Here is a 25,049-nt window from a genome sequence, read left to right on the forward strand (position 1 = left end):
GCATTCCTGCTCTCCGTGGGTGGGTGGAGAGGCTTGTTCTCAGACTGAACTCAGGGGGCAGGCTGGTAGGCATTCCTGCTCTCCGTGGGTGGGTGGAGAGGCTTGTTCTCAGACTGAGCTCAGGGGGCAGGCTGGTAGGCATTCCTGCTCTCCGTGGGTGGAGAGGCTTGTTCTCAGACTGAACTCACGGGGCAGGCTGGTAGGCGTTCCTGCTCTCCGTGGGTGGGTGGAGAGGCTTGTTCTCAGACTGAACTCACGGGGCAGGCTGGTAGGCATTCCTGCTCTCCGTGGGTGGGTGGAGAGGCTTGTTCTCAGACTGAACTCACGGGGCAGGCTGGTAGGCATTCCTGCTCTCCGTGGGTGGAGAGGCTTGTTCTCAGACTGAACTCACGGGGCAGGCTGGTAGGCATTCCTGCTCTCCGTGGGTGGGTGGAGAGGCTTGTTCTCAGACTGAGCTCACGGGGCAGGCTGGTAGGCATTCCTGCTCTCCGTGGGTGGGTGGAGAGGCTTGTTCTCAGACTGAACTCACGGGGCAGGCTGGTAGGCATTCCTGCTCTCCGTGGGTGGGTGGAGAGGCTTGTTCTCAGACTGAACTCAGGGGGCAGGCTGGTAGGCATTCCTGCTCTCCGTGGGTGGGTGGAGAGGCTTGTTCTCAGACTGAGCTCAGGGGGCAGGCTGGTAGGCATTCCTGCTCTCCGTGGGTGGAGAGGCTTGTTCTCAGACTGAACTCACGGGGCAGGCTGGTAGGCGTTCCTGCTCTCCGTGGGTGGGTGGAGAGGCTTGTTCTCAGACTGAACTCACGGGGCAGGCTGGTAGGCATTCCTGCTCTCCGTGGGTGGGTGGAGAGGCTTGTTCTCAGACTGAGCTCAGGGGGCAGGCTGGTAGGCATTCCTGCTCTCCGTGGGTGGGTGGAGAGGCTTGTTCTCAGACTGAACTCAGGGGGCAGGCTGGTAGGCATTCCTGCTCTCCGTGGGTGGGTGGAGAGGCTTGTTCTCAGACTGAACTCAGGGGGCAGGCTGGTAGGCATTCCTGCTCTCCGTGGGTGGGTGGAGAGGCTTGTTCTCAGACTGAACTCAGGGGGCAGGCTGGTAGGCATTCCTGCTCTCCGTGGGTGGGTGGAGAGGCTTGTTCTCAGACTGAACTCACGGGGCAGGCTGGTAGGCATTCCTGCTCTCCGTGGGTGGGTGGAGAGGCTTGTTCTCAGACTGAACTCACGGGGCAGGCTGGTAGGCATTCCTGCTCTCCGTGGGTGGGTGGAGAGGCTTGTTCTCAGACTGAACTCACGGGGCAGGCTGGTAGGCATTCCTGCTCTCCGTGGGTGGGTGGAGAGGCTTGTTCTCAGACTGAACTCACGGGGCAGGCTGGTAGGCATTCCTGCTCTCCGTGGGTGGGTGGAGAGGCTTGTTCTCAGACTGAACTCACGGGGCAGGCTGGTAGGCATTCCTGCTCTCCGTGGGTGGGTGGAGAGGCTTCTTCTCAGACTGAACTCAGGGGGCAGGCTGGTAGGCGTTCCTGCTCTCCGTGGGTGGGTGGAGAGGCTTGTTCTCAGACTGAACTCACGGGGCAGGCTGGTAGGCATTCCTGCTCTCCGTGGGTGGGTGGAGAGGCTTCTTCTCAGACTGAACTCAGGGGGCAGGCTGGTAGGCGTTCCTGCTCTCCGTGGGTGGGTGGAGAGGCTTCTTCTCAGACTGAACTCAGGGGGCAGGCTGGTAGGCATTCCTGCTCTCCGTGGGTGGAGAGGCTTGTTCTCAGACTGAGCTCAGGGGGCAGGCTGGTAGGCATTCCTGCTCTCCGTGGGTGGAGAGGCTTGTTCTCAGACTGAGCTCAGGGGGCAGGCTGGTAGGCATTCCTGCTCTCCGTGGGTGGAGAGGCTTGTTCTCAGACTGAACTCACGGGGCAGGCTGGTAGGCGTTCCTGCTCTCCGTGGGTGGGTGGAGAGGCTTGTTCTCAGACTGAACTCACGGGGCAGGCTGGTAGGCGTTCCTGCTCTCCGTGGGTGGGTGGAGAGGCTTGTTCTCAGACTGAACTCACGGGGCAGGCTGGTAGGCATTCCTGCTCTCCGTGGGTGGGTGGAGAGGCTTGTTCTCAGACTGAGCTCACGGGGCAGGCTGGTAGGCATTCCTGCTCTCCGTGGGTGGGTGGAGAGGCTTGTTCTCAGACTGAGCTCAGGGGGCAGGCTGGTAGGCGTTCCTGCTCTCCGTGGGTGGGTGGAGAGGCTTGTTCTCAGACTGAGCTCAGGGGGCAGGCTGGTAGGCATTCCTGCTCTCCGTGGGTGGGTGGAGAGGCTTGTTCTCAGACTGAGCTCAGGGGGCAGGCTGGTAGGCATTCCTGCTCTCCGTGGGTGGGTGGAGAGGCTTGTTCTCAGACTGAGCTCACGGGGCAGGCTGGTAGGCATTCCTGCTCTCCGTGGGTGGGTGGAGAGGCTTGTTCTCAGACTGAGCTCAGGGGGCAGGCTGGTAGGCGTTCCTGCTCTCCGTGGGTGGGTGGAGAGGCTTGTTCTCAGACTGAGCTCAGGGGGCAGGCTGGTAGGCATTCCTGCTCTCCGTGGGTGGGTGGAGAGGCTTGTTCTCAGACTGAGCTCAGGGGGCAGGCTGGTAGGCATTCCTGCTCTCCGTGGGTGGAGAGGCTTGTTCTCAGACTGAACTCACGGGGCAGGCTGGTAGGCATTCCTGCTCTCCGTGGGTGGGTGGAGAGGCTTGTTCTCAGACTGAACTCACGGGGCAGGCTGGTAGGCATTCCTGCTCTCCGTGGGTGGGTGGAGAGGCTTGTTCTCAGACTGAACTCACGGGGCAGGCTGGTAGGCATTCCTGCTCTCCGTGGGTGGGTGGAGAGGCTTGTTCTCAGACTGAACTCAGGGGGCAGGCTGGTAGGCGTTCCTGCTCTCCGTGGGTGGGTGGAGAGGCTTGTTCTCAGACTGAACTCACGGGGCAGGCTGGTAGGCATTCCTGCTCTCCGTGGGTGGGTGGAGAGGCTTGTTCTCAGACTGAACTCACGGGGCAGGCTGGTAGGCATTCCTGCTCTCCGTGGGTGGGTGGAGAGGCTTCTTCTCAGACTGAACTCAGGGGGCAGGCTGGTAGGCGTTCCTGCTCTCCGTGGGTGGGTGGAGAGGCTTGTTCTCAGACTGAACTCACGGGGCAGGCTGGTAGGCATTCCTGCTCTCCGTGGGTGGGTGGAGAGGCTTCTTCTCAGACTGAACTCAGGGGGCAGGCTGGTAGGCGTTCCTGCTCTCCGTGGGTGGGTGGAGAGGCTTCTTCTCAGACTGAACTCAGGGGGCAGGCTGGTAGGCATTCCTGCTCTCCGTGGGTGGAGAGGCTTGTTCTCAGACTGAGCTCAGGGGGCAGGCTGGTAGGCATTCCTGCTCTCCGTGGGTGGAGAGGCTTGTTCTCAGACTGAGCTCAGGGGGCAGGCTGGTAGGCATTCCTGCTCTCCGTGGGTGGAGAGGCTTGTTCTCAGACTGAACTCACGGGGCAGGCTGGTAGGCGTTCCTGCTCTCCGTGGGTGGGTGGAGAGGCTTGTTCTCAGACTGAACTCACGGGGCAGGCTGGTAGGCGTTCCTGCTCTCCGTGGGTGGGTGGAGAGGCTTGTTCTCAGACTGAACTCACGGGGCAGGCTGGTAGGCATTCCTGCTCTCCGTGGGTGGGTGGAGAGGCTTGTTCTCAGACTGAGCTCACGGGGCAGGCTGGTAGGCATTCCTGCTCTCCGTGGGTGGGTGGAGAGGCTTGTTCTCAGACTGAGCTCAGGGGGCAGGCTGGTAGGCGTTCCTGCTCTCCGTGGGTGGGTGGAGAGGCTTGTTCTCAGACTGAGCTCAGGGGGCAGGCTGGTAGGCATTCCTGCTCTCCGTGGGTGGGTGGAGAGGCTTGTTCTCAGACTGAGCTCAGGGGGCAGGCTGGTAGGCATTCCTGCTCTCCGTGGGTGGGTGGAGAGGCTTGTTCTCAGACTGAGCTCACGGGGCAGGCTGGTAGGCATTCCTGCTCTCCGTGGGTGGGTGGAGAGGCTTGTTCTCAGACTGAGCTCAGGGGGCAGGCTGGTAGGCGTTCCTGCTCTCCGTGGGTGGGTGGAGAGGCTTGTTCTCAGACTGAGCTCAGGGGGCAGGCTGGTAGGCATTCCTGCTCTCCGTGGGTGGAGAGGCTTCTTCTCAGACTGAACTCACGGGGCAGGCTGGTAGGCATTCCTGCTCTCCGTGGGTGGGTGGAGAGGCTTGTTCTCAGACTGAGCTCAGGGGGCAGGCTGGTAGGCATTCCTGCTCTCCGTGGGTGGGTGGAGAGGCTTCTTCTCAGACTGAACTCACGGGGCAGGCTGGTAGGCGTTCCTGCTCTCCGTGGGTGGGTGGAGAGGCTTGTTCTCAGACTGAGCTCCCCTGATGGCTTCCTTTGCAGAGCTGTCTGACGTGCTGTGGGCCATGCTGCTGCGCGTGGGCCTGCGTGTGGACACCACCTACGGGGTCTTGCTGCTGCTGCCTGTCATGGCCTTCTTTGCAGTTTTGACTATCTTTATCCTGCTGGTCATGGAAGGGCTTTCTGCGTTTCTCCATGCCATACGCCTTCACTGGTGAGTGTGACGTGTGTCCTCAGGGGAATGTTTTCAGAAGGAAGATGAGGCCTAGAGAGGTGGCTCGGTGGTTAAGGATGTGAGCTGCACTTCCAGAGTTCCCAAGTTCAGTTCCCAGCCTCTGTAGCAGGCGCCTCACAGCCTCCTGTCACTCCAGCACTGGGCGGGCAGCCGGCGGGTGTCTGGTCTTTGCCGGCACCTGCACCGTGTGCACATATACAAGACACGTGGTACTGTAAGAACACAGTAACTCTTTTGAAAGGGTGCAGGAGCTGGCATAAGGCTCGTGGGTACGGACACTTGCTACAAAGTCCAGTCAATCACCAGGACCCACAGGGTAGAGGGCGATGATTGATGCCCAACAACTGTCACCTGATGTCACATGTGTGACGGTCACATGTGTGACGGGCAAGTGCACCCACACATGCTCCTGTGCACGTGCTACTGACTAATGAAGCATTAAAAAGGCACTCATTAAGGAAAAACACATGTGTGTAAAACCCTTTCTAAATGCAGTGCCTATGAGGGGCTGGCTCCCCCCGCCCAGCTGTGACCTCGCAGTTCAGAAACCGTACAGTTTTATCACAGGGAGAGTCTGTCTGTGAAACAGTTGTGTGTCCCCCTTTTTGTTGTTGTCGTTGGCTTTGTTTTTTGAGATAGTGTTGTGCTATGCAGACCAGGCTGGCCTCGAACTCACAGAGGTCTACCTGCCCCTGCTGGGATTACAGACAGGTGCCACCATGCCAGGCTTGTGTATGTACACACTTTTATTCACACTGGGACTGGCAGGTGACGCTTCTGGTTTAGTACCCTCCTTGTTGTGAGGTCAGAGGTCAACTTGCAGGAGTTGGTTGTCTTTTTACCCTGTGCGTCCTGGGGATTGAACTCCGGTTGTTAGGCTTGGTGTCAGATGCCTGTACCCCCTGAGCCACCTCAGCAACCCTCCAGGGTATTCTCAGTGCTTCTCAGTCTGTGTCTGGCTGCTGCTCTGTGGTTCCAGCAGCCAGTGTGACAGAAGAGTTCCAGTGTCTCATCCTGTGTGTCTGGTGTAGGAGAGCTGAGGTGTGTCGGACTTTCTGACCCATACGGGGCGCAGCGGACAGAGTGTCGAGTGACACGTGGGAGCCAGCGTGGACCGGGGAGAGAACGATCAGGGGGACATGTTCATGACAAGAAGGCAAAGAGATGGAAAGATTGTAGCCCAGGAACTTGTTTTCTAAAGAAATGGAGGAACGTTCCTTCACTCACAGTCTAGGGTGCAGTCCACGGTGGGGAAGGCATGGTGTTTTACTACATGTTGGTTTTTCTTCTTGTAGGGTTGAATTTCAGAACAAATTCTACGTTGGTGCAGGCACCAAATTCGTTCCTTTCTCCTTCAGTCTGCTCTCCTCCAAGTTCAGTTGTGACGACAGCTTAGCATGATCACATTGCTGCCGCCATCCCGCCAGATCGACGGAGAACTATCATGTTACAGAATTCACTCAAGTCAGAGTTATGACAGGAAAATTCCACCCTCGTTGATTGCCTTACGATTCAGCCAAATGTTTCTGTAAGATACGCCTCTCCTTTATTTTGAAGATTTTGTAAAGCTCACTGCTTCGGACACAGAAATTTCGTTGGTTTTTATTATGAGCAAATACAAGTTATGCCAACGTCACATTAAAGTTATTTTTAAAGTGTCAGATTGGAGGAGAAAAGGCAGCTGGATGGCTAGCTGATGGTTTCAGATGCTCCATTCCCTTTCAGCTCTAAAAACAAAGACATTCCATCACGAGATGTCAGATCATATTTTCCAGCAGCTCAAGCCAGACATAGTTTTTTTCAGACATTAGCGCTGGGTCGTCGTCGGCAGATCCCCGCTCACCCTGCTGGCTCAAGAATGTGTGGGTTCTCCCCGGAAGCTCTCAGAATCACCAGGAGGGGCAGCTCGACAGCCATGGGACATCGTAACTCAACAGGTTGCTCTCCCGCTGGAATATTTTTACAAGATTCCTTCTTGTCCTGTTACCCTTATGTCAGACCAGTCACGACAGTTGTACCTCTGGGAAGATGACTGTCCTGAGCCTTAAAACCCGGTGTGACTGCAGGGGAGACAGGTGAAAGGAGTGTGTATTTTTATAGCAAAGAACAGATGAAGATATTTTACCACAGAGACCTTGCTTCTACTTGGGAACAGTATAATTTTTTACTTCCACACTAATTCTGAATAAAGGTCTGATGGCCACAGTTTAATTTCCCAAAACTGTTCAGGTCAGTTGAAAACTAATTCTCACTAATCTGTTAATTTATTATCTCGAGTATGAGAATCACCTGCTCTTGTGTTGCTCAGCTTTGCATGACGTTGACTCAGTCCCGCCGGACACTTTGATCCTATGTTCATTTCCACATTTCACATTAAGTGATTTAGATGAAGTATTTCAAAAAGAAGTCTGAGACTGGGTGTAGCTTGGTTGGTAGATCCCCTGAACCACCTCTCCAGGTGTGCTGACACCTGCTTCATCATATTCCTAGCACTCAGACGGTGTAGGCAGGGGATCACAAGTTCAGCGTTACCCTTGGCTGTGTGGTAAGTTGAGGCCAGCCCAGGCTACATGACACCCTAAAGAGAAAAAGGAATCCAGCATTTCTGCCCTCTTGAAATTTTAAGTCACATGCCTGTTGGTCCCCTGCCCCTCCACTCTGTGTGGTAGAGAGTGCACCCCTTGATTAAAAGCCCAGCCTCTGGCAGTCGGAGTGTGTTAGCTTTTCGGGTCCTTTAAGACCTGTTTGCTGAGATGCACGAACTGCCTGTGCCGCTCTGGACTGTAAAGTCACCCCTCTTCAGCTGCAGTGGAGTCCGCACTGGGGGGCAGTGAACTCCGAGTCTGTGCCCTGTGTGCCAGCTTCCTGGCAGCTATGATGCCAGACCTACTGTGGATGAGGTGGTACTGCCCAGCGTTAGACCTGCTCTGATCTATCCATGCCACCCCATGTTGTCACTCTTGTTACTGTCCCTTGTTACAGGGTCTTTGGTCATCATAGAGTTAACTGATTCCAGGGACAAGGACCAGACAGGAGATGCAGTTTGTGCAGAGTGAGGAGACTTCTCAGCTGACGTCTGTCACAGTTATATAGAATGTAATTACATCAACATAAGTTACTCCTTTTGTGAACCCTCTGGAAATATAATGATAGCATCACACAGAGGGACGCACAACTGTCTGGGTGGTGTCTTGTTCATCTTCCTATAACAACAGAGCCATGTTATTGGTTCAGGTGTTCACCACTGTCACACAGACTTCTGTTGAGGAAAGGCGAGATATGGCCAGTAGAGGCGTGCCAAGGAGCTTTGAGCTCTTGGACTCTCCCTCCACCATGGGACCCGGGACAGACTCCTTTCCCCCCAGATCCTTTCCTGGCCTCAGTTCCAGAGTGGGTCTGTATGCTTTGAGATATTCAGTGCCACCGTGCAGGCTGTGGACTTGCAGGCCTCTTGCCTCAACCCTCGGCTGGCACTGTGGCGTACAGTGCTGGGCTGGGCAGGAAGTGGGTCTGATGGCAGTCAGACCCAGTGTTCCATCAGCGGTGGTGCAATAAGGCAGACTACCCGCTGGTAACTCACGGGGCTGGCAAATCAGGCTGTGATTTAGAGTTTGACCCACTTTGGAAACTACAAACACAAAAACAGCTTCAGCAGTACGTTTCTCTACTGAAGTTTTTAATCTGGGTTTGCTGGCACGCCATACTCTCCAGGCCGGCCTTAAGAACTCTGTCACGATGCTCTGAGTAGGGAGTGTGGAGTAATGCCTTTCCCACTGGTGGACCGCTGCTGTGGAGCTTCGCTCCGACACCTGAAGAAATCCTCAGAAAATGCTGCTCCACAGGATGATGTAACAAGTCTGCGTTCTGCAGCCGGGACCTGGGCCAGACACTCCGGGATCCGGTCAGGACTGCATGGCACAGACGCACGCAAGGACTAATCTGCCTGTCAGTATTGAACTTCCTTTTGCTAGTGACAAATAAATCTATATTTTTGAGATGCCAGTGTCTTGTTTTCTGATCCTGCTCCCTAGCCCCTGATACCAGAAAGAGCCGGTTCCTTTCTAGGACCCCACCGGTGTTCCCTATTCCCTTCCTAGGATCCGCAGGTGTCCTCAGTGCCTGATTGCTGAACCAGCCCTGCCTGCCTGTTTGCTTCAGTTGCTGTGATAAAACATCAACCAAAACCAATATGGGGGAGGAAAGGGTTCATTTGATCCTAGGTGGCAAGCCATCATTGAGGGCAGAGGGGCACAGCAGGAACTGAAGCAGAGACCTTGGAGGAACACTGCTTCCTGGTTTGCCCCCCATGGCTCGCTCAGCTGTCAGCCCAGCCCCCCCCCATGCCTGGGGGGGGGGGAATAGCACCGCCCACAGTGGGCTGGGTCCTCCCACGTCAATCAACAACCAAGAAAGGTCCTCATAGGCCCATCTGATGGAGGCAATGCCTCAGTTGAGTTTCCCTTTTCCCAACTAAGTGTAGGTTAGCGTCAAGTTTACTTACAGAAGCTAACCAGTTCACTGCTTCTAGTCTACCCTGGCTCCGCCTCAGAGCCATGCCCTCGTTACGTCCCAGCAGCCAACTTTCTTGCACTTCAGCTTTCCTGCCTGCAGAATGGGGGCCCTCAGCCCCGCGCCGGCGCCGTTGCCCAGGCGCCCGTTGCTAGGGGCGCCGTTGCCACGGACGCCGCCCGGCTCCCCGCCCTGTGGGTCCTGCGTCCTGCAGCGCTCAGGTCTACGCCATGGACGACCTGCGGGTCCTGTGGATGCGCGACCGCGTGTACACCGCCTTCGGCCTCAGCAACCCCAAGGTGTTCGAGGAGCTGCTGAACCGCAATGACAGCGAGGCAGAGGACATCATGCTGCACTTCCTCAACCACGCAAGCGACGAGGACGGCGCCGCCACGCTGTTCTTCTACCGCGTCCTGGTGCCCGAGGAGGTGGAGGTGGAGATCGGTGAGCCTGAGCAAAGGCCAGCCTACAGCCAGCACCCTGCTGGCACTTAGCCCGACTATGTGCCCGGGGGCCGTAGCTTCTGTCTGTTTTCATCAGTCCTCTGAGGGGGCGCTGCCATCCTCGCTCTCAACGGCTCAGGGTTGCGCACCTGCCCGGGAAGTGGAGGAGGTCCACAGTCTTGTCCTGTAAGATGCTCCCCAGCGGGAGGGTCCCAAGGCGAGAGTCTGCAGAGAAGTCCGAGGAGCTCGCCTTCCATACCTAGCCCCCTACCCTAAAAAGTGGCAGCAGGCCCAAGAGCTGCTCCACGGCAATCCTAGCTGAAGTAGGATCACCTGAGGACCATACCAAGTTTGAGGATCACCTGAACTCCATAGCGAGCAAGAGGGGCAGAGAGGGGAGAGGGAGGAGAAGGAGAGAGAGGGAGAGATGTTAGGATACACCATTCTCCTCTCTCCTTTACTTCTGTTTGTTTTCATTATTTATTACATTGTGAGACAGGGTCTCATAGTCCAGGCTGGCCTGGAATTCACGGGGTAGCTGAAAGTATCCTCGAACTCTCAATCCTCCTGCCTCAGCCTCACTGGAATGTAACCATCCCGGCCTTCATTTTTCTTCCCCAGGTGGAACTTTGAACCTGGGCCTCTGGGTTAGGCCCATTCATTACAACCAGAAGAAAGTTCGGATTTCAGGATACACTAATAGGATTCTGTATACATTTAAAAAAAACAAACAAACAAAAAACCGGTGTGAAGACCCTAATTTCTTACAGCCTCCAGGGGCTGTAGCTAGCAGCAGGCAATTGCCTCCTGCTGTGTCTGCTTTGACTCAGCCGCCTGCCTGGGTGCCTTCACCCTGCCGGTGTTTTGATTTCACTTCCGAGCACCCCCCTTGGGGTTTCTGAGCCGGGGCATTGTGTAGACCAGGCTGGCTTTGAACTTGCTGTTAGTGCTGGTTAGCATTGAACTCCTGGTCCTTCTGCCTCCCTCTCCTGAGTCGCCAGCACATGGGCTCATTGGAACAGTTTCCAGGCTGTGCCCAGTACTGCAAAAACACACTAGGGTGTGGTGTGCGGGGCCTCTTTCAAACTCACGCACTGCTTGCATTTCTTCAGGTGAAGTGTCCTTCACCCTCCTCTCAATTGGCACAGGTCTCCCTCACTGGCCCCAGCACCATGATGTTTTGCAGTGACATTTATGAGTCCCCTGTGGGGTGTGTCCCTACCCTTTGGCTCCACTTAAAGCGAAGATTCGGCTGCCGTCTTATATGGGGATAAAATGCGATTTTGTATTTTCTCCCCCGTTATGCTTCCCTAACTAAGAAATCCCCCTGATCCCCGAAGAGGAGGCCGAGGAAGAGGAGACCGAGTCTCAGAAGGCAGAGGACTCGGAGAAAGTGACAGGTAAGGGTCTGGAGGGGCAGAGGCCACTTCTACATGGGCGTCTGCGGAGTTGGTGGTGGATACGTACGTGCACAAGGGTCCCTGGGCTACCGTCAGGTGGCCTTAATATAGGACAGTAGAAAACAGAAATATCTCCTCTCAGGTCCAGAGGCCCAAGGTGTCCCCAGGGCCATATCCCCTCTAAAAGCTCCTGGGAGGACCCCATCTTGCCTAGTTCAGTGACTGCTGGCACTGGCACCCCTTGGCTTATGGACACACCAATCCCATCTCTCCTTTGCCATTATAGGGCCTGTTCCCCGTTTGGACTCACACTGTCCCTTCTGTTATGCAGGCAAGATCGAGGCAGGGTGTGTGTGTGTGTGTGTGTGTGTGTGTGTGTGTGTGTGTGTGTCAAATTCAGGAACAAAAGGTAGGAGGTTTTTTTTTTTTTTTCTCTTTCTTTTTTTAAGACAGGGCCTCAGTTGTGAGTTTGAGGCTAGCCTCGGCTACATGAGACTCTGTCTTAAAGAGCAAAGGAACAAAACCCATAGCATAAAACTCAGCATTGATGGTTTATTGGTGTGTGTGTGTGTGTGTGTGCTCACACATGCACCCACACAGGTTAGCGTGCTGTACGTGGGTGCACATAAAACTGTTCACACACACATATGGAGGCCACAGGACAACCTTAGGTACCCTTTCTCTGGAGTTGCCCACCTTGTTCTCAGAGACAAGGTCGCTTACTGGCCTGGAGCTCACCTAATAGGCTAGGCTGGCTGGCCAGTGTGCCTCAGTGGGCCTCCTGTTTCAGCCTCCCCAGTGCTGGGATTACAAGCATGTGCCCGCACACCTGCCTTTCTACGGGGTGCTGGGTTTGAACTTGGGTCCTCAGGCCTATACTGCAAACACTTTACCAACTGAGTCACCCATCTTCTCAACCCCAGCCCAGCTTTAACCATTTCCAGTGACATTCAACACACCCCTGAGTGAGTTTTTGGCCGTGGCCTGAATGCATGTGTGTACACCGTGTGTATTCAATACCTGTGGAGCCCAGAAGAGGACATCGGAACACACAGAACTGGAGTTACAAATGGCTGTGAGCCGCCCCGTGGGTGCTGGGAACAAAACCCAGGTCCCCTGAAGAGCAGCAAGCGCTCTTAACCTCCAAGTCATCTTTTCAGCCATCATCTCTATATTTTTTTGAGATGAGGTCTCCTATAGCCCAGGCTGGCCTTGAACTCCTGATCCTCCTGTCTCCACCTCTGGAGTGCTGGGCGACAGATGTGCACCACCACACCTGGATGTTTGAGTTGGAGATGGGAGCTCAGGGCCTTGCATAACACTCAACAAGTGTCAGCTGCTGAGTTACACCCCTAGCCTTGTGACTTATTCATAAACCTCTTGTAAGGTTAACACACACACACACACACACACACGCACGCACGCACGCACGCACGCACGCACGTGCACACCCTCACACACACACCAACTCAGAGAAATCACATGCTGGGCACCACAGCCAACACATATACCTGTGAGCCATGAGGGAGGATTTTGGGTGTGTGGCCTGCTGTGATTGTTATACTCCCGTCATCCTTTGCAGAGCGTGTGATGGAGGACAAGAACTGTCATACTCAGGCATCTGGATGGTGGGAAACTCTTGTTTCTGGCCATCTCAACTCATTGAATTGTGTTTTGCAGCCCAGCCCATGAAGCTGAGAACGGACTCCATGACACCCTCCCTGTTGGGTGTGGAGGATGATGACCCCGACAAAGAGCACTTAGAGAAGACACCCTTTGGCAAGGTACCCCCTGCCCTCTATCTACCCTTCTTGGCAGGGTGGCTCAGGGGGCTTTCATAAGACAGAGTAACAGGCACAGAGTGTGCAAGGGACCCAGTGTGTTAGAGTGGGGATCTCAGAATCTTGTGTTGCGGTTTCTTAGAACACCCTTAGATACATTACTGACTGAGGGACTCCCAGGAGACAGAAAAGTTGTCCCACCAGGAGTTGTGGCTTACAGAGAAAGGAGGGAGCCATATATAGTGTGGCATGCACATGGTGCACAGACATGCATGCAGGCAAAACACTCACACATAAGAAATAAGTAAATCTTAAAAAAACAACCCAACCTTTATCTATTTAAATTCTATTGTTTTATTGTTTTATTTGTATGGGTGTTCTGACTGCATGTATGTCTGTACGCTACATGTATGCCTGGCACGTTGAGACAGAAGAGAGGGTCAGACTCCTTGGAACTGGAGTTGCAGATGGTTGTAAACCAACATGGTTACATGTGAACCATGTAAACCCATCAGACGTGGGTGCTGGATACTGCACCCGGGTCCTCTAGAAGAACAGCTAGTGCTCTTAACCACTGAGCCATCTCTAACAAAGACTGTTGGGGTCCAGCCCCTCGATAGCCTTTCTCCAGGGTCCATGGAAGAGTCTAACAACCAGCTGAGGCATTTAATCTTAACAATATCAAATGAATCCACGTACACGGGACTCTTTGGTCCATTCACTTTATTCTCCTGAGTCAGTCCCCTCTCTACACAGCTTCTATTCTGCTCTCATACTTAGCTCTTTTCTTGCCTGATTTCTCTCTACACTTTTGTGCTGTTCTCTTTAAGTCCTAACTTAATTCGTCCAGCTAGTTAGTTCTATCTTGATCTAGTTCTTCCTCATCTCATTCTTCCCCATCTAGCTCTTCCTCATCTTCCGTCTCGTTCTTCTCCTTCCCCAGTCTGGTCCTCTCTAGTCTCTGAGGTTTTCAGTTATATACCCACACAAAGCAGCAAAGCTCTGGCCAAAGAAGGTCTCCAGGCTTGAATTCTTACAGGGTCAAAAGGAGGGGTGATAAGATCCACACAAAGACCAGTAATTGTCAGCTGTCAGAGCAACCCAAAAGGGAAGTCACTAATGGGGAACAAATCTATTAAAGACTGAATTCGGTTAATAGGTCTGGAAAAGGGTATTTATGTGCTCAAACTATAGTCTCAGAAGTGGTTAGGTAAAATGTTAGGATTCTACCAGTCACTAAGTCATGAGTGAAAATAAAACTGCCTTTTTTCCTTTGGAGCCATATCTCTCTCAGCCTAATTTTGGCTGTGCCATTTTCTGGGGAAAATGTACTCGGTAACTAGGCAACCTGCGTCATGGCCAGATGTACCTGGTGTGTAACCGCCCTTTAGTTCTGAGTTAATTGTTAAAGGGAGATCTAGAACTAGAGATAGCACTTGGAAGAAAGAAGGTTAAGTTAATTAGCACATCCGCCAGGCCTGGGCAGTTGTCTCATTGTAGATCCGCCCCTCCTCCCAGACAGGGTTTTTCTGTATAGTTTTGGTGTCTGTCCTGGATCTCTCTCTGTAGACCAGGCTGGCCTTGAACTCACAGAGATCCGCCTGGCTCTGCCTCCCAAGTGCGCCACTGCTGGCCGCCCTCATTGTAGATTTTTATCTTCCCTCAGGAACTGACAGATAGTCTGGATGTTGCAGTCTGTTCTTAGAAAGTCTGGGAAGTATCTCAGATAAGATACTTTCGTCCAGAGAAGGTCCTGGCCGGATGTTGCTAATGACAATAATTACAGGAAAGCCTGAAATTAGGGATCTTGACTGTGTCTGTTGTTAGCAAAATTGGAGGAAGTTATCCAAACACTTTAATTGTATAGGGGAAATTGTGCCCAGTGAATGGTCAAACACACTGTTCTAGGAATGGAAAAGCTACAATAGCACATGAGAAATTCATAGCAGCAAACGGCTAATATTCAAAAGCCAAATATCACCAAGAAGACTCCTTAAGCCTTGGCTTTATCCTCTGGAAATGCCCTTGGCTTCTTCCAGGTAATGGCTTTGTCGTAGTCAGCTGAATTCCTACTTCATATTTCTGTGGCTTGAAGCACATCTCTCCAGCCCTAATAAACAAATCTTTTAAGAAGAAATACTTAAACACACACACACACAAAAAAAAAAAAAACCAAGAAACAAGAAACAAAAGAACAATTCCCACTAAAGTCCCAGAAACAGCAAACCACCCAACTGCCCAGAGGCAGCCAGTTTCTGTCAATGGGCTCCGCCCCTCCAAGCTCCACCCCTCTAAGCCCCGCCCCTCCAAGCGCCACCCCTCCAAGCCCCGCCCTCCCATCCTTTCCTAGGTCAGCTTCTCAGTTGTCAGGCTCAGGGCCCGAGATCTGGATGTGAATTAGCTCTTCTGTGGCCGCTGTCCAATAGTGGCCTCCTTATCAGGGATGAGATCCTCCGTGCTGGAGATAAATGCTCTCGGCAGAGCATTCACCAGCCGGCCCAACCGTGTCCTGTCTGTTTCAGAGGCTTGTGAAGCGCATCGTCAACAGGCTGGATCTGCATGTGCTCTGCACCCCTCTCCCAGAGGAGTTTCTGGAACAGAACGTGGTGTTCTTCCTCCGAAGCACAAAAGGTGCCTGTGTGTGTGTGTGTGTGTGTGTGTGTGTGTGTGTGTGTACGTGTACGTGTATGTGTGGAGGGTCACCTATGTGCATGTGCATGTAGCAGGCAAGGTTGACATCGGGAGTCATTCTCCAGCCCTTCTTCGTGGGCACAGGTCTTTGAATAAAACCCCGAGGGGGTTGGTGTGGCTAATCTTGTTAGCCACCTTGCTCTGGGCATCCCCTGCTTCTCTACCTTCCAAGGCTGGAATCACAGTGGGCCGCCACATCCACATGGCATTTACGCAGGTTCCCGAGGATCCCAGCCCTGAAGATGAGCTGTATGTGTGTCTTAATATTTTTTTTTTAATTTTATGCATAAGCATGTTTTAGGTGCACCATATACACATGCTTGGGTGCCCTTAGACACCAGAAGAGGGCATTGGCACCGATGTTAGAGCTCGTTGTGAGCCGCCATGTGGGTGCTGGGAACTATTATTCTCCAATCTTCTGCAAGAGCAGCCAGTGCTCTTACTGGCTGAGCCTGACCTTCAGCTCCTAAATAGATAACTTTAAAAATACAACCTTTCAATGTCTTGTCCCCAAGAGCCCTTGCTAATACTATAATGGAAAGGGCAGTAAAAATGTAAAACTCACAGAGTCTTTAAAAACTCCAACAACCTAGCTGGGCGGTGGTGGCACTCTGGAGGCAGAGGCAGGCGAATCTCTGAGTTCGAGGCCAGCCTGGTCTACAGAGCGAGTGCCAGGACAGCCAGGACAGTTACATAGAGAAACCCTGTCTCGAGAAAACAGAACAAAACAAAAGTCCAGTGTGGTCTAGTTTAGTCTCATTTACTCAGAACCAGGTCAACCTGTCTAATGACTTTGTGACCACAGCCTCTGAGATGAAGGAGTGACTCCGGAACACCTGGGAATGTCCCCACCACCCACTGACTCTACGCTCTGCATCTGTTTTGATTTAGAGGCCATCCCCGAAGCCACGGACATGAAGGAAGCATTGGAAATTATGCCCGAGACCATGGAGTATGGCATCATAAACTCTAACGTGCTTTGCTTCCTGAAGGACGTCATCTGCCAGGTAACTGTGGGTCCTACAGAGAGCCTGGCATCTCCAGGACAGTCCCCTGCTTCCAAGGACAGGAGAATTTGGTCTTGGAGAGATGTGGGGCAGGAGGTCTCTACCTGTCTATGTGCTCATTCATTTGGTAACCACTGTTTGTTTTAAGACAGGGTCTTTACTCTATAAGCTGTGACTGGCCTAGAATTCACGCTGTAGCCCAAGCTGGCTTTGAATTCATGGGCAGTCCTCCTGCCTCTGCCTCTCACATGCTGGGACCGCAGCTGGACCACTTCAGGCTTCTGGATGATTTTTAATCTTGTGGTTTCTGAGAACAGAGACACTGGCTGCTTAAAGTAAAACCAAGCTGTTCACTAACAAATAACCTCAGAGTGAAACAAAATTCATTCTAAGCGGCCACCCACTACATAACCAGCAAACCAGGCTGGCCTCTGCGACCTTGGTTGTATCCAAATCCTTCTTGCCTCCATTTGCAGCCCAGGCTGCCTTAAACGGCAGTCTTCCTGTCTCAGCCTCCTGAATGTTGGGACTCCAGATGTGCCCGGTACCAGTGCACACATCTGTCAACCTAACGGACAGCCGGAGGCCCCCGGGGCGATTTAACTACATAAATGGTTGTGTTTGCAGGTTTTCATGCCCGCGCTGTCCTTCAACCAGCACAAGCTGGAGTCAGGTCAGGGAGCATCATCGGCAGAAACCCATGAGCCTTCCTCTTACGACACAACAGAGTTGCCCAGCATGCCCGGGGAAGCGGTGGAGTACCACAGCATCCAACTGATACGTGATGAGTTCTTAATGAATCTTCAGAAATTTGCGAACAACATTCAAAGGACCATGCAGCAGCTTGAAGGTCTGTTCTGTTCCTCCTCCTCCCTCTTTGTGCAGAACTAATAACTCATCCTGAGAAGGCAATGCAAAAGTTCAGAATGCTTATTATTTTTGCTTTTTATAGTTTGTGGTTTTTGTGTTTGTTTGTTTGTTTGTTTTTGTCTTTTGAGATGAGTTTCTCTGTGTAACCCTGACTGTTCTGGAACTCACTGTGTAGACCAGGCTGGCCTCGAACTCAGAGATTCACCTGCCTCTGCCTCCCGAGTGCTGGGATTAAAGGCATGGGCCACTGCCGCCCGGCTACGTTGTTGGTTTTTAAGACCGAGTTGTCCTATAGCTGAAATCAATGACTTATAGCCGAGAATGACTTTCAGTTTCTGATCCTCCTGCCTCTAATTCCCAAGTGCTAAGATTACAGCCATACACGGCCGTGCTCAGTTTCTATAACGCGGGGGCCTTGAACCCTGGGCTGTGCCCATGCTAAGCAAGAGCTCGACCCACTGAATCACATCCCCAGCCTCATGATTCTCACTTATATGTGCACTGGAAACTGAACTGTTTAGAAGAAAAATGGTGAAACCCCTGTGGCGACAGGGTGTCGCTCCCAACTGTAGCAGAGTGTGGAGCTCAACAAGATGTCGAGGCCTATAGAAGAGGGCGGGGCAACCATGGGGGGCTGCCTGGAGGAGGTGGCATTGGGCCTCATCTGGAAGCTGCATTCAGCGCCTGCTGTGGAATTCAGGTGACCCACTCCCAGTGGGTCATAACATGGCCAGTGCCTACCTGATCCTTCCCCCCCCCCCCGAGTTCCAGAGCCTGAGGTAATGGAAAAGCAGGTGTGGAAAGCAGAGAACAAGGCGGCAAGAGGCTGGCTGGATGAGGGAGCGGAGTTGAGCTGGGTGCTCACGTTTAGGGACCCAGCTCGGGAAGAGGTGACAGAGTACTTAGCCAGGAAAGCCAGTGATTGTGGGAGCCCGTTCTCGGGTTCCTCGTGGCTTTACCCAGCAGGTCCACATAGAGAGGATGATTAGGACCACGGGCCTGAGTGCAGGTGTCTGGGATGGTCTGCACTTGGCTGTGCTGGGGGAGGAGGTCTTTTGCTCCACCCCTTGGCGTCTCTATAAATACCCTGGGACAGAGACAGTCGGCCCGTTGGAAAGGTTCCAGGCCTTCTTGAGGCTATCCTTTATTTTCTATCTGTTTATCTCTGCAATATAAATCCTTCTATCTAATATTTCCTGCTGCTCACACTCAAGAAAACTCTGGGGAGCTGTGGGGTTGGTGGGTAAACGCCCCCCACAAGTGATGTGGGACTGGTACTCTAGGAGAATTAACTCCTTCCTTAACTCTCTGTGGGTAGGGGATCTGGGGTGCTCCTGTGTGTTGGGGGTGTGTGTGTGGGTACACCTGTGTGTGCAGATGTTGTTTCCTAGGCATCCTTCACTGTCTGTTTTGATGTGGTGTCTCTCGTTTGCCAACTAGGTTAGGCTGGCTGGTCACTGAGCCCCAGGGATCTCCTGTCTCTGCCTTGGGATTCCAGATGTGTGGTTCTTGGCTTGTATAGGAGTTCCGGGGATCTGAACTCATGTCCTAAGCTTGTGTGGCAGGCATCCCCCTGGCTCTGGTGTTTAATGTGCCTAGAATGTTCCTCAGTTTGGAGCGATCCTTGCTAGTTGCTCTGTTTGGTTCTGAGATCTCTGGTCTTCATTGCTTTTTTTTTTTTTTTTTTTTTTTTTAATCGCATTCTGTTCTTGTTGAACAGACACGTATTATCTCCAGCCTCTGAGACAAAGAAATGGGACTTAAACATTTTTTTTTTTTTACATTATCTTGATTTCCTCTGAGGACCGCTCCCCAAACCCCTGGTTTATCTTCATTTTATATTGGAGATTTTCCCTTCTTGAAGATTTTACTTTATGTGTATTTGTGTGTGTGGTGGGGGAGGGCACGTGAGCACAGGTACCAGTGGAGGCCAGACAGGGCTTCAGATCAGAGTTCAGTTACAGGGGGTTGTGAGCTAATCAATATGGATGCTATTGATGGCAGACCTCAGGTTCTCTGTAACCACTGAGCCATCGCCCCAGCCCCTGAAGATTTCTTTTTTCTTTTTCTTTTTTCTCTATTTCTCTCTCTCTTCTTTCTTTTTTTCGAGACAGGGTTTCTCTGTGTAGTTTTGGTGCCTGTTCTGGATCTCGCTCAGTAGACCAGGCTGGCCTCGAACTCACAGAGATCTGCCTGGCTCTGCCTCCCGAGTGCTGGGATTAAAGGCATACACTACCACCACCCGGCTCGCTCTCTCTGTTTTTGAGACAGGGTTTCTCTGTATCCCTGGCTGTCCTAGAACTCACTATGTAGACCAGGCTGGCCTCAAACTCAGAAATCAGCCTGCTGGGATTAAAGGTGTGTGCCACCACCACCACCACCACCACCAGGCGAGGACTTCTTAAGTAGCCACTGAACTCTGGTCGTATGTTAAAATTGTAAAAATCAAACTCATTATGTTGTCAATCAAGGAAATTTCTCAAGTAATGATATCACTTTGATGGGACTTAACCTCTGGGCCAATCAACAGAGGGTTTTAATTACATTCTTGGGAAGACAACAAGACAGAGAGAGAGGAGGGGATGGGCGAGTGACCGGATCAACAGGAGAGAAGAGCTAGCTGATGAACTTGAACATTACAGGTTTTTTCTAAGCTAGGGTCTAATGAGTGACTCTCCACCAGGTGAGATCAAGCTGGAGATGCCTAGCATCAGTGTGGAGGGGGAAGTGTCGGAGCTGGCGGCCAACGCAGAAATGCTGGAGTCCTTGGAGCAATGTGTGATCAACTGGCTGACCCAGATTTCCTCTGCTCTGGATATCCAGCTGAAGAAGACGCCCCAGGTAATCTGTGAGGGCTTGCAACCCACCATCCCAAGAAAGGGCTCCGTGGGAGCCAGCCTCTTTCTGTCTGTTTGGGACTTCCCTAAATGATGCCGGTGGGGCTAAGGCTATCCCCTCACACTGCTTCTCTGCAGCAGTGATGTGTAGTTTCTGGCCCTGTGGGCACCACCAGGAAGGGCAGGATCTTTGTCTTGCATTCCCAGTAGAGTCCTGAGATCCACTCTGATTGGACCACACTGGATGAGAAGTCCACCCAGAAGCCCTGCGCTGACCAGCCTGCCTGGAGCACTTGGGAAAAGGAGGATGGGAGGAGGGATGAGCACTGTAGAAATGACCACAGGTGTTCACCTACAGTAACGGTGAGTGACGTCTGTGTGTTCATGTCTTTCCCAGGGCAACGGTCCTCTGGCTGAAATTGAGTTCTGGCGCGAAAGAAATGCAACGCTGAGTGCCCTCCATGAACAAACGAAGCTTCCATTTGTTAGAAAGGTCTTGGATGTGATCAAGGAAGGTGAATCCATGCTCACAGCCAATGTGCAGCCTGTCCTGACCGAGCTGTTCAAGCTCCACATGGAGGCCTCGGACAATGTGCGCTTCCTGTCCACCGTGGAACGTCACTTCAAGGTACGAAGGGTGGGCTGCATTCTGGAAGGCGCTCTTTGAGGGACACTGCATGGATGTCGCTTTTTAAATACATTTAGGGGCTGGGGTTGTGGCTCAGTTGGAAGAGTACTTGCCTAGCATGCACAGAACCCCGGCTTCTACCCCTAGGACCATATTAGCCCTGCATGGTGGTGCATGCCTCTAATTCTGGCGCTTGGGAGCAGCATCAGAAATTCAGGGTCATCCTTGGCCACATAGTGAATTTAAGGATAGCCTGGGCTATCTTAATCCTTTTCTTTTCTTTTTATTTTATTTATTTATTTTTGTTTGTTTAAGACAGGATTTCCCTGTGTAGTTCTGCCTGTCCTGGAACTCACACTGCAGCCCAGGCTGGCCTCAAACTCAGAGATCTTCCTGCCTCTGCCTCCTAAGTGCTAGGATTAAAGATAATTCGTACCACTGCTCGGCTGAGTCCTTGTTTTTAACAGGTAAAACAAAAACAAAGTAAATAATTCAAGATTTTGGAAATTGAACCCAGCCTTGCACATGCTAGGCAAATGTTCTACCATAGCTTAATTCAATATTTCAAAAGTTGTCATCAAAAACTGCATGTAGTAGGATGTCTACAACGCCAGTCTAGTCTACATAGTGAGTCCCAGGACAGCCAGAGAAACTGTGTCTTGAAAAACCAATGAACAAACAAACAAATAAAGTCTTTGTCTTTGTTTGTTTTTTTTGTTTTGGGGGATAGCGTAGTCTTGTAGTTTTTTGAGACTGTGTAGTCTTGACTATCCTGGAACTCACTCTGTAGACCAGGCTGGCCTTGAGCTCAGAGATCCATCCACCTGCCTCTGCCTCCTGAGTGCTGGGGTTAAAGGCATGTGCCGTCACTGCCTAGCTGTTCCTATGTTCTTAATCTTTTACTACTTTTGATTACGTGTAAGTCTGCGCACACAGGAGTGCAGGTGCCCACAGAGGCTCTGGCCTGGAGCTAGAGCGACAGGCAGTTGTGAGCCTCCTGACATGGTGCCGGGAATTGAAGTCAGGTCCTTTGGTGGCGAAGTACATGCTCTTAACCACTGAGCCATCTCTCCAGCCCTTAAATATTTATCTTTTATTATTCTTAATTATGTTCCTGCATTTTTGTCTTCATGAGCGTAATATGCCATGTTACGGTTTAAACGGAAGTGTCTCCCATGGGCTTACGGTACTGCTGTTCTGTGAGGTTCTGGAACCTTGAGGAGGTAGAGGTCTCACCAGAGGAAGTAGGCCGTAGGGGTGGGAAGGGTGTTGTCCTTGTGGGGCTCCTTGCTGTTGCTCTGCTTTCTGGCTGGCAGGAAGTGCACAGGTCTTCCCACCCCACGCTTCCAGGATGCACACCACCTCACTCTTGTCTTTACGATGGAGTTGTAATACTAACTTAAAAGACTGAAATCACAGGTTCCTCATCAGATATGCGATGTATCATCCCCTCGTTTGCTTCCTGTTGCTGGGATAAACCACTCTGTGTAACCGGTCTTGCCTTGGACCGCCAGCTCCCAAAAAATGACAACAGAGTCTTATTATTAATTATGAAATCTTGGCCTTAGCTTAGACTTGTTCCCAACTAGCTCTTATAACTTAAATTAACCCGTTTATATTAGTCTGTGTTCTGCCATGTGGCTCGTTACCTCTTCTCAGTGCCATGCATCCCGTTTCCTCCGTGTCTGGCTGGTGAATCCCACCTCTCTTCTTCCCAAAGTTCTTGTCTCTTCCTGGAAGTCCCGCCTATCCTCTCCTGCCTAGCTATTGGCCGTTGAGCGCTTCATTAAACCAATCAGAAGGTGCCTTGGCAGAGACACATCTTCACAGTGTACAAAAAGATGACCCCACAAGAACTCTGACCAAAAGCAACATGGGGAGGAGAGGGTTAATGTGGCTCACACTTGCTGATCACAGTCCATCAATGAGAGAAGGCAGGGTAGGAACCGAAGCAGAGACCATGGAGGAGGAGCTTGGCTTTCTGTCTCACAGTCAGCTAGCTTTCTTCATTTTAAATCTTTATTAAAAAAAATTTTTATGTGTATGGATGTTTTGCCTGCATGTATGTCTGTGCACTATGGGCATGTCTGGTCCAGCCTGTGGAGGCCAAAAGAGGGCATCAGATCCCTTGGGACAGGGGTTACAGATGTTTGTGAGCCACCATGTGGGTGCTGGGAATCAAACCCAGGTTCTCTGAAGAGTAGCCAGTGCTCTAAACCTCATACCATTTCTCTAGCCCTTCAACTCTCTCTCACATATAGTGCAGGCCCACCTGCCTAGGGATGGTGCCGCCTACCCTTGGCTGATCTGTTCCCACATCAAGGATCAGCTAAGACAGTTCCTCACAGACATGGCCACAGGCCAATCTGACTGAAGCAGTCTTGAGCTGAGGCTTTCTCAGATGAGCTCAGGCTGTGCCAAGTTGATAGCTGGCATTAATTAGGAAAGTCACTGTACTGGTGTGTTGGTGTGTGACTGTTTTCTTGATAAAAACCATTGAGTGGGTCAGGATTTGGGAAGGGCTCCATGCAGACATTCATCTTGCCTCCCAGGGCATCCACTGGATGGCTGGGTAGAGCATCATCTTCCAGAATGGCTGGCTTTCTTGCCTGCTCCTTTTTTTTGCCTGGGTGTCCTTGGCTTCCTCCCACGTGGAGGCTCAGAGCCAGGGCCTCTCCAGGAGAACTGGTCATCTTCCAGCATCCTGGTTTCAGGGTAGCAGAGTGGTCACACTCCTCCATCTTGACTTACTTCTGGAGGGTAAAGAGAAGGCTAACAAAAGCATACCACCCTAACCTCTGTGTGTGTGTGTGTGTGTGTGTGTGTGTGTGTGTGTGTGTGTGTGTGTGTGTATGTATGTATGTGTGTATGGTCTTTGCAAACATCAGCCCAGCAGGGTGTCAATCCTCGTGAGGCAAGAAGGAAATTCAGTTTAACACAACTCAGTAGTCGGCGCTGGTTCAAATTTTGAGAGTCTGACACCAGACAGTTTATTTTAGGCATATTTCAACAGAGCACAATTTTGGAAAAAAAGTTTCTTGGTGACAAGGAACTCAACGTGTGTGTATAATAACGCTTAAGACATGATTACATCGAAACTCTTTTCAAAGTACATGCGACCTTTTCCGTAAAGATGGGTTCTATTGGCTGAGAAACAATTGTAACACAAATTCCTAAACTGTCTTAATAAGAAGCCCAGAGCCTGATATTGGGGTGAAAGCTGAAAGACCAGAGAAGCAGAGCAAGCCACAGCCACCACCTCTTACCTCACCAACTCCGGAGCCTGAAAGAGCCTTTCTAGCCAAAAGGGGTTCCTCAGCCAAAAAGCCTTTAGTTCCTGTCTCCTCACACCTTATATACCTTTCTCCACCCAGCCATTTCACTTCCTTCCTAGTGTTGGGATTAAAGGTATGTGCCACCACTGCCTGGCTCTGTTTCTCTCCTAGACTGAGTCAATCTCATGTAGTCCAGGGTGGCTTTGAACTCACTGAGATCCAGACGGATCTCTGCCTCCCGAGTGCTAGGATTAAAGGTGTGTGCCACCACTGCCTGGCTTCTGTGTTTAATCTAGTGACTTGTTCTGTTCTCTGGTCTTCAGGCAAAGTTTATTAATGCACGCAATATATCACCACAAACCGTGCTCAAGATAAGGGTCTAGGGAGGATAATTGAGATAAACATACTAGTCTGGGGGACCCAAATGTGGTCCTGGCCCTCCAGAGAGCACAGAGATCAGCAAGCCTATTAGCCACATCCATCCCCAGTCTTCTGGGATGAAAACAGGTTATACATCTCTTCCTTTGAAGAGACAACCCTGTGTGGTTTTTTTGTTTTTGATTTTGTTTTTTTTTTGATATAGGGTTTTTCTGTGTAGTTTTGGTGCCTGCCCTGGATCTCGCTCTGTAGACCAGGCTGGCCTCGAACTCACAGAGATCCTCCTGGCTCTGCCTCCCGAGTGCTGGGATTAAAGGTGTGTGCCACCACCTCCCGGCAGGGATGACATCTCTTGATAGAGAGAGACAGAAGCAAGTGGATCTGACAGAAGAGTACTTGAAGGATAGAGCATGCCACTCTTGGCATACATAATATATACCTGTGTGTGTGTGTGTGTGTACACTTCATGTATAGACAGTCAGTCTTCACCCACCAATTTAACCAACTTCAAATGAAGAATATTTGGGGAGCTGGTGGTGGTGGTGGTGGTGGTGGTGGCGGCGGCGGCGGCGGCGGCGGCGGCGGTGGCGGCGGCGGCGGCGGCGGCGGCACACGCCTTTAATCCCAGCACTCAGGAGGCAGAGGCAGGCGGATCTCTGTG

The 25,049-nt window shown here is 51.8% G+C and overlaps 2 protein-coding genes across 2 annotated transcripts in view; both read left to right on the forward strand.

Moving 5' to 3' along the window:
* The window catches only part of Atp6v0a2 (ATPase H+ transporting V0 subunit a2), a 32,992-nt gene extending 26,178 nt beyond the window's left edge, over positions 1-6,814 (forward strand). Inside the window, exons 19-20 of the mRNA XM_059248744.1 lie at positions 4,377-4,548; positions 5,865-6,814. Of these exons, the coding sequence (XP_059104727.1) occupies positions 4,377-4,548; positions 5,865-5,970 (278 nt within the window). The 3' untranslated portion in view covers positions 5,971-6,814. The remainder of the gene's footprint in view (positions 1-4,376; positions 4,549-5,864) is intronic.
* A 2,448-nt stretch (positions 6,815-9,262) lies between these two features.
* The window catches only part of Dnah10 (dynein axonemal heavy chain 10), a 121,812-nt gene continuing 106,025 nt past the window's right edge, over positions 9,263-25,049 (forward strand). The window contains exons 1-8 of the mRNA XM_059249522.1: positions 9,263-9,522; positions 10,841-10,921; positions 12,602-12,705; positions 15,225-15,333; positions 16,285-16,400; positions 17,028-17,250; positions 19,954-20,111; positions 20,505-20,735. Of these exons, the coding sequence (XP_059105505.1) occupies positions 9,309-9,522; positions 10,841-10,921; positions 12,602-12,705; positions 15,225-15,333; positions 16,285-16,400; positions 17,028-17,250; positions 19,954-20,111; positions 20,505-20,735 (1,236 nt within the window). The 5' untranslated portion in view covers positions 9,263-9,308. The remainder of the gene's footprint in view (positions 9,523-10,840; positions 10,922-12,601; positions 12,706-15,224; positions 15,334-16,284; positions 16,401-17,027; positions 17,251-19,953; positions 20,112-20,504; positions 20,736-25,049) is intronic.

This window comes from Peromyscus eremicus, chromosome 23 (assembly GCF_949786415.1).
Source record: "Peromyscus eremicus chromosome 23, PerEre_H2_v1, whole genome shotgun sequence".
Lineage (NCBI taxonomy): Eukaryota > Metazoa > Chordata > Mammalia > Rodentia > Cricetidae > Peromyscus > Peromyscus eremicus.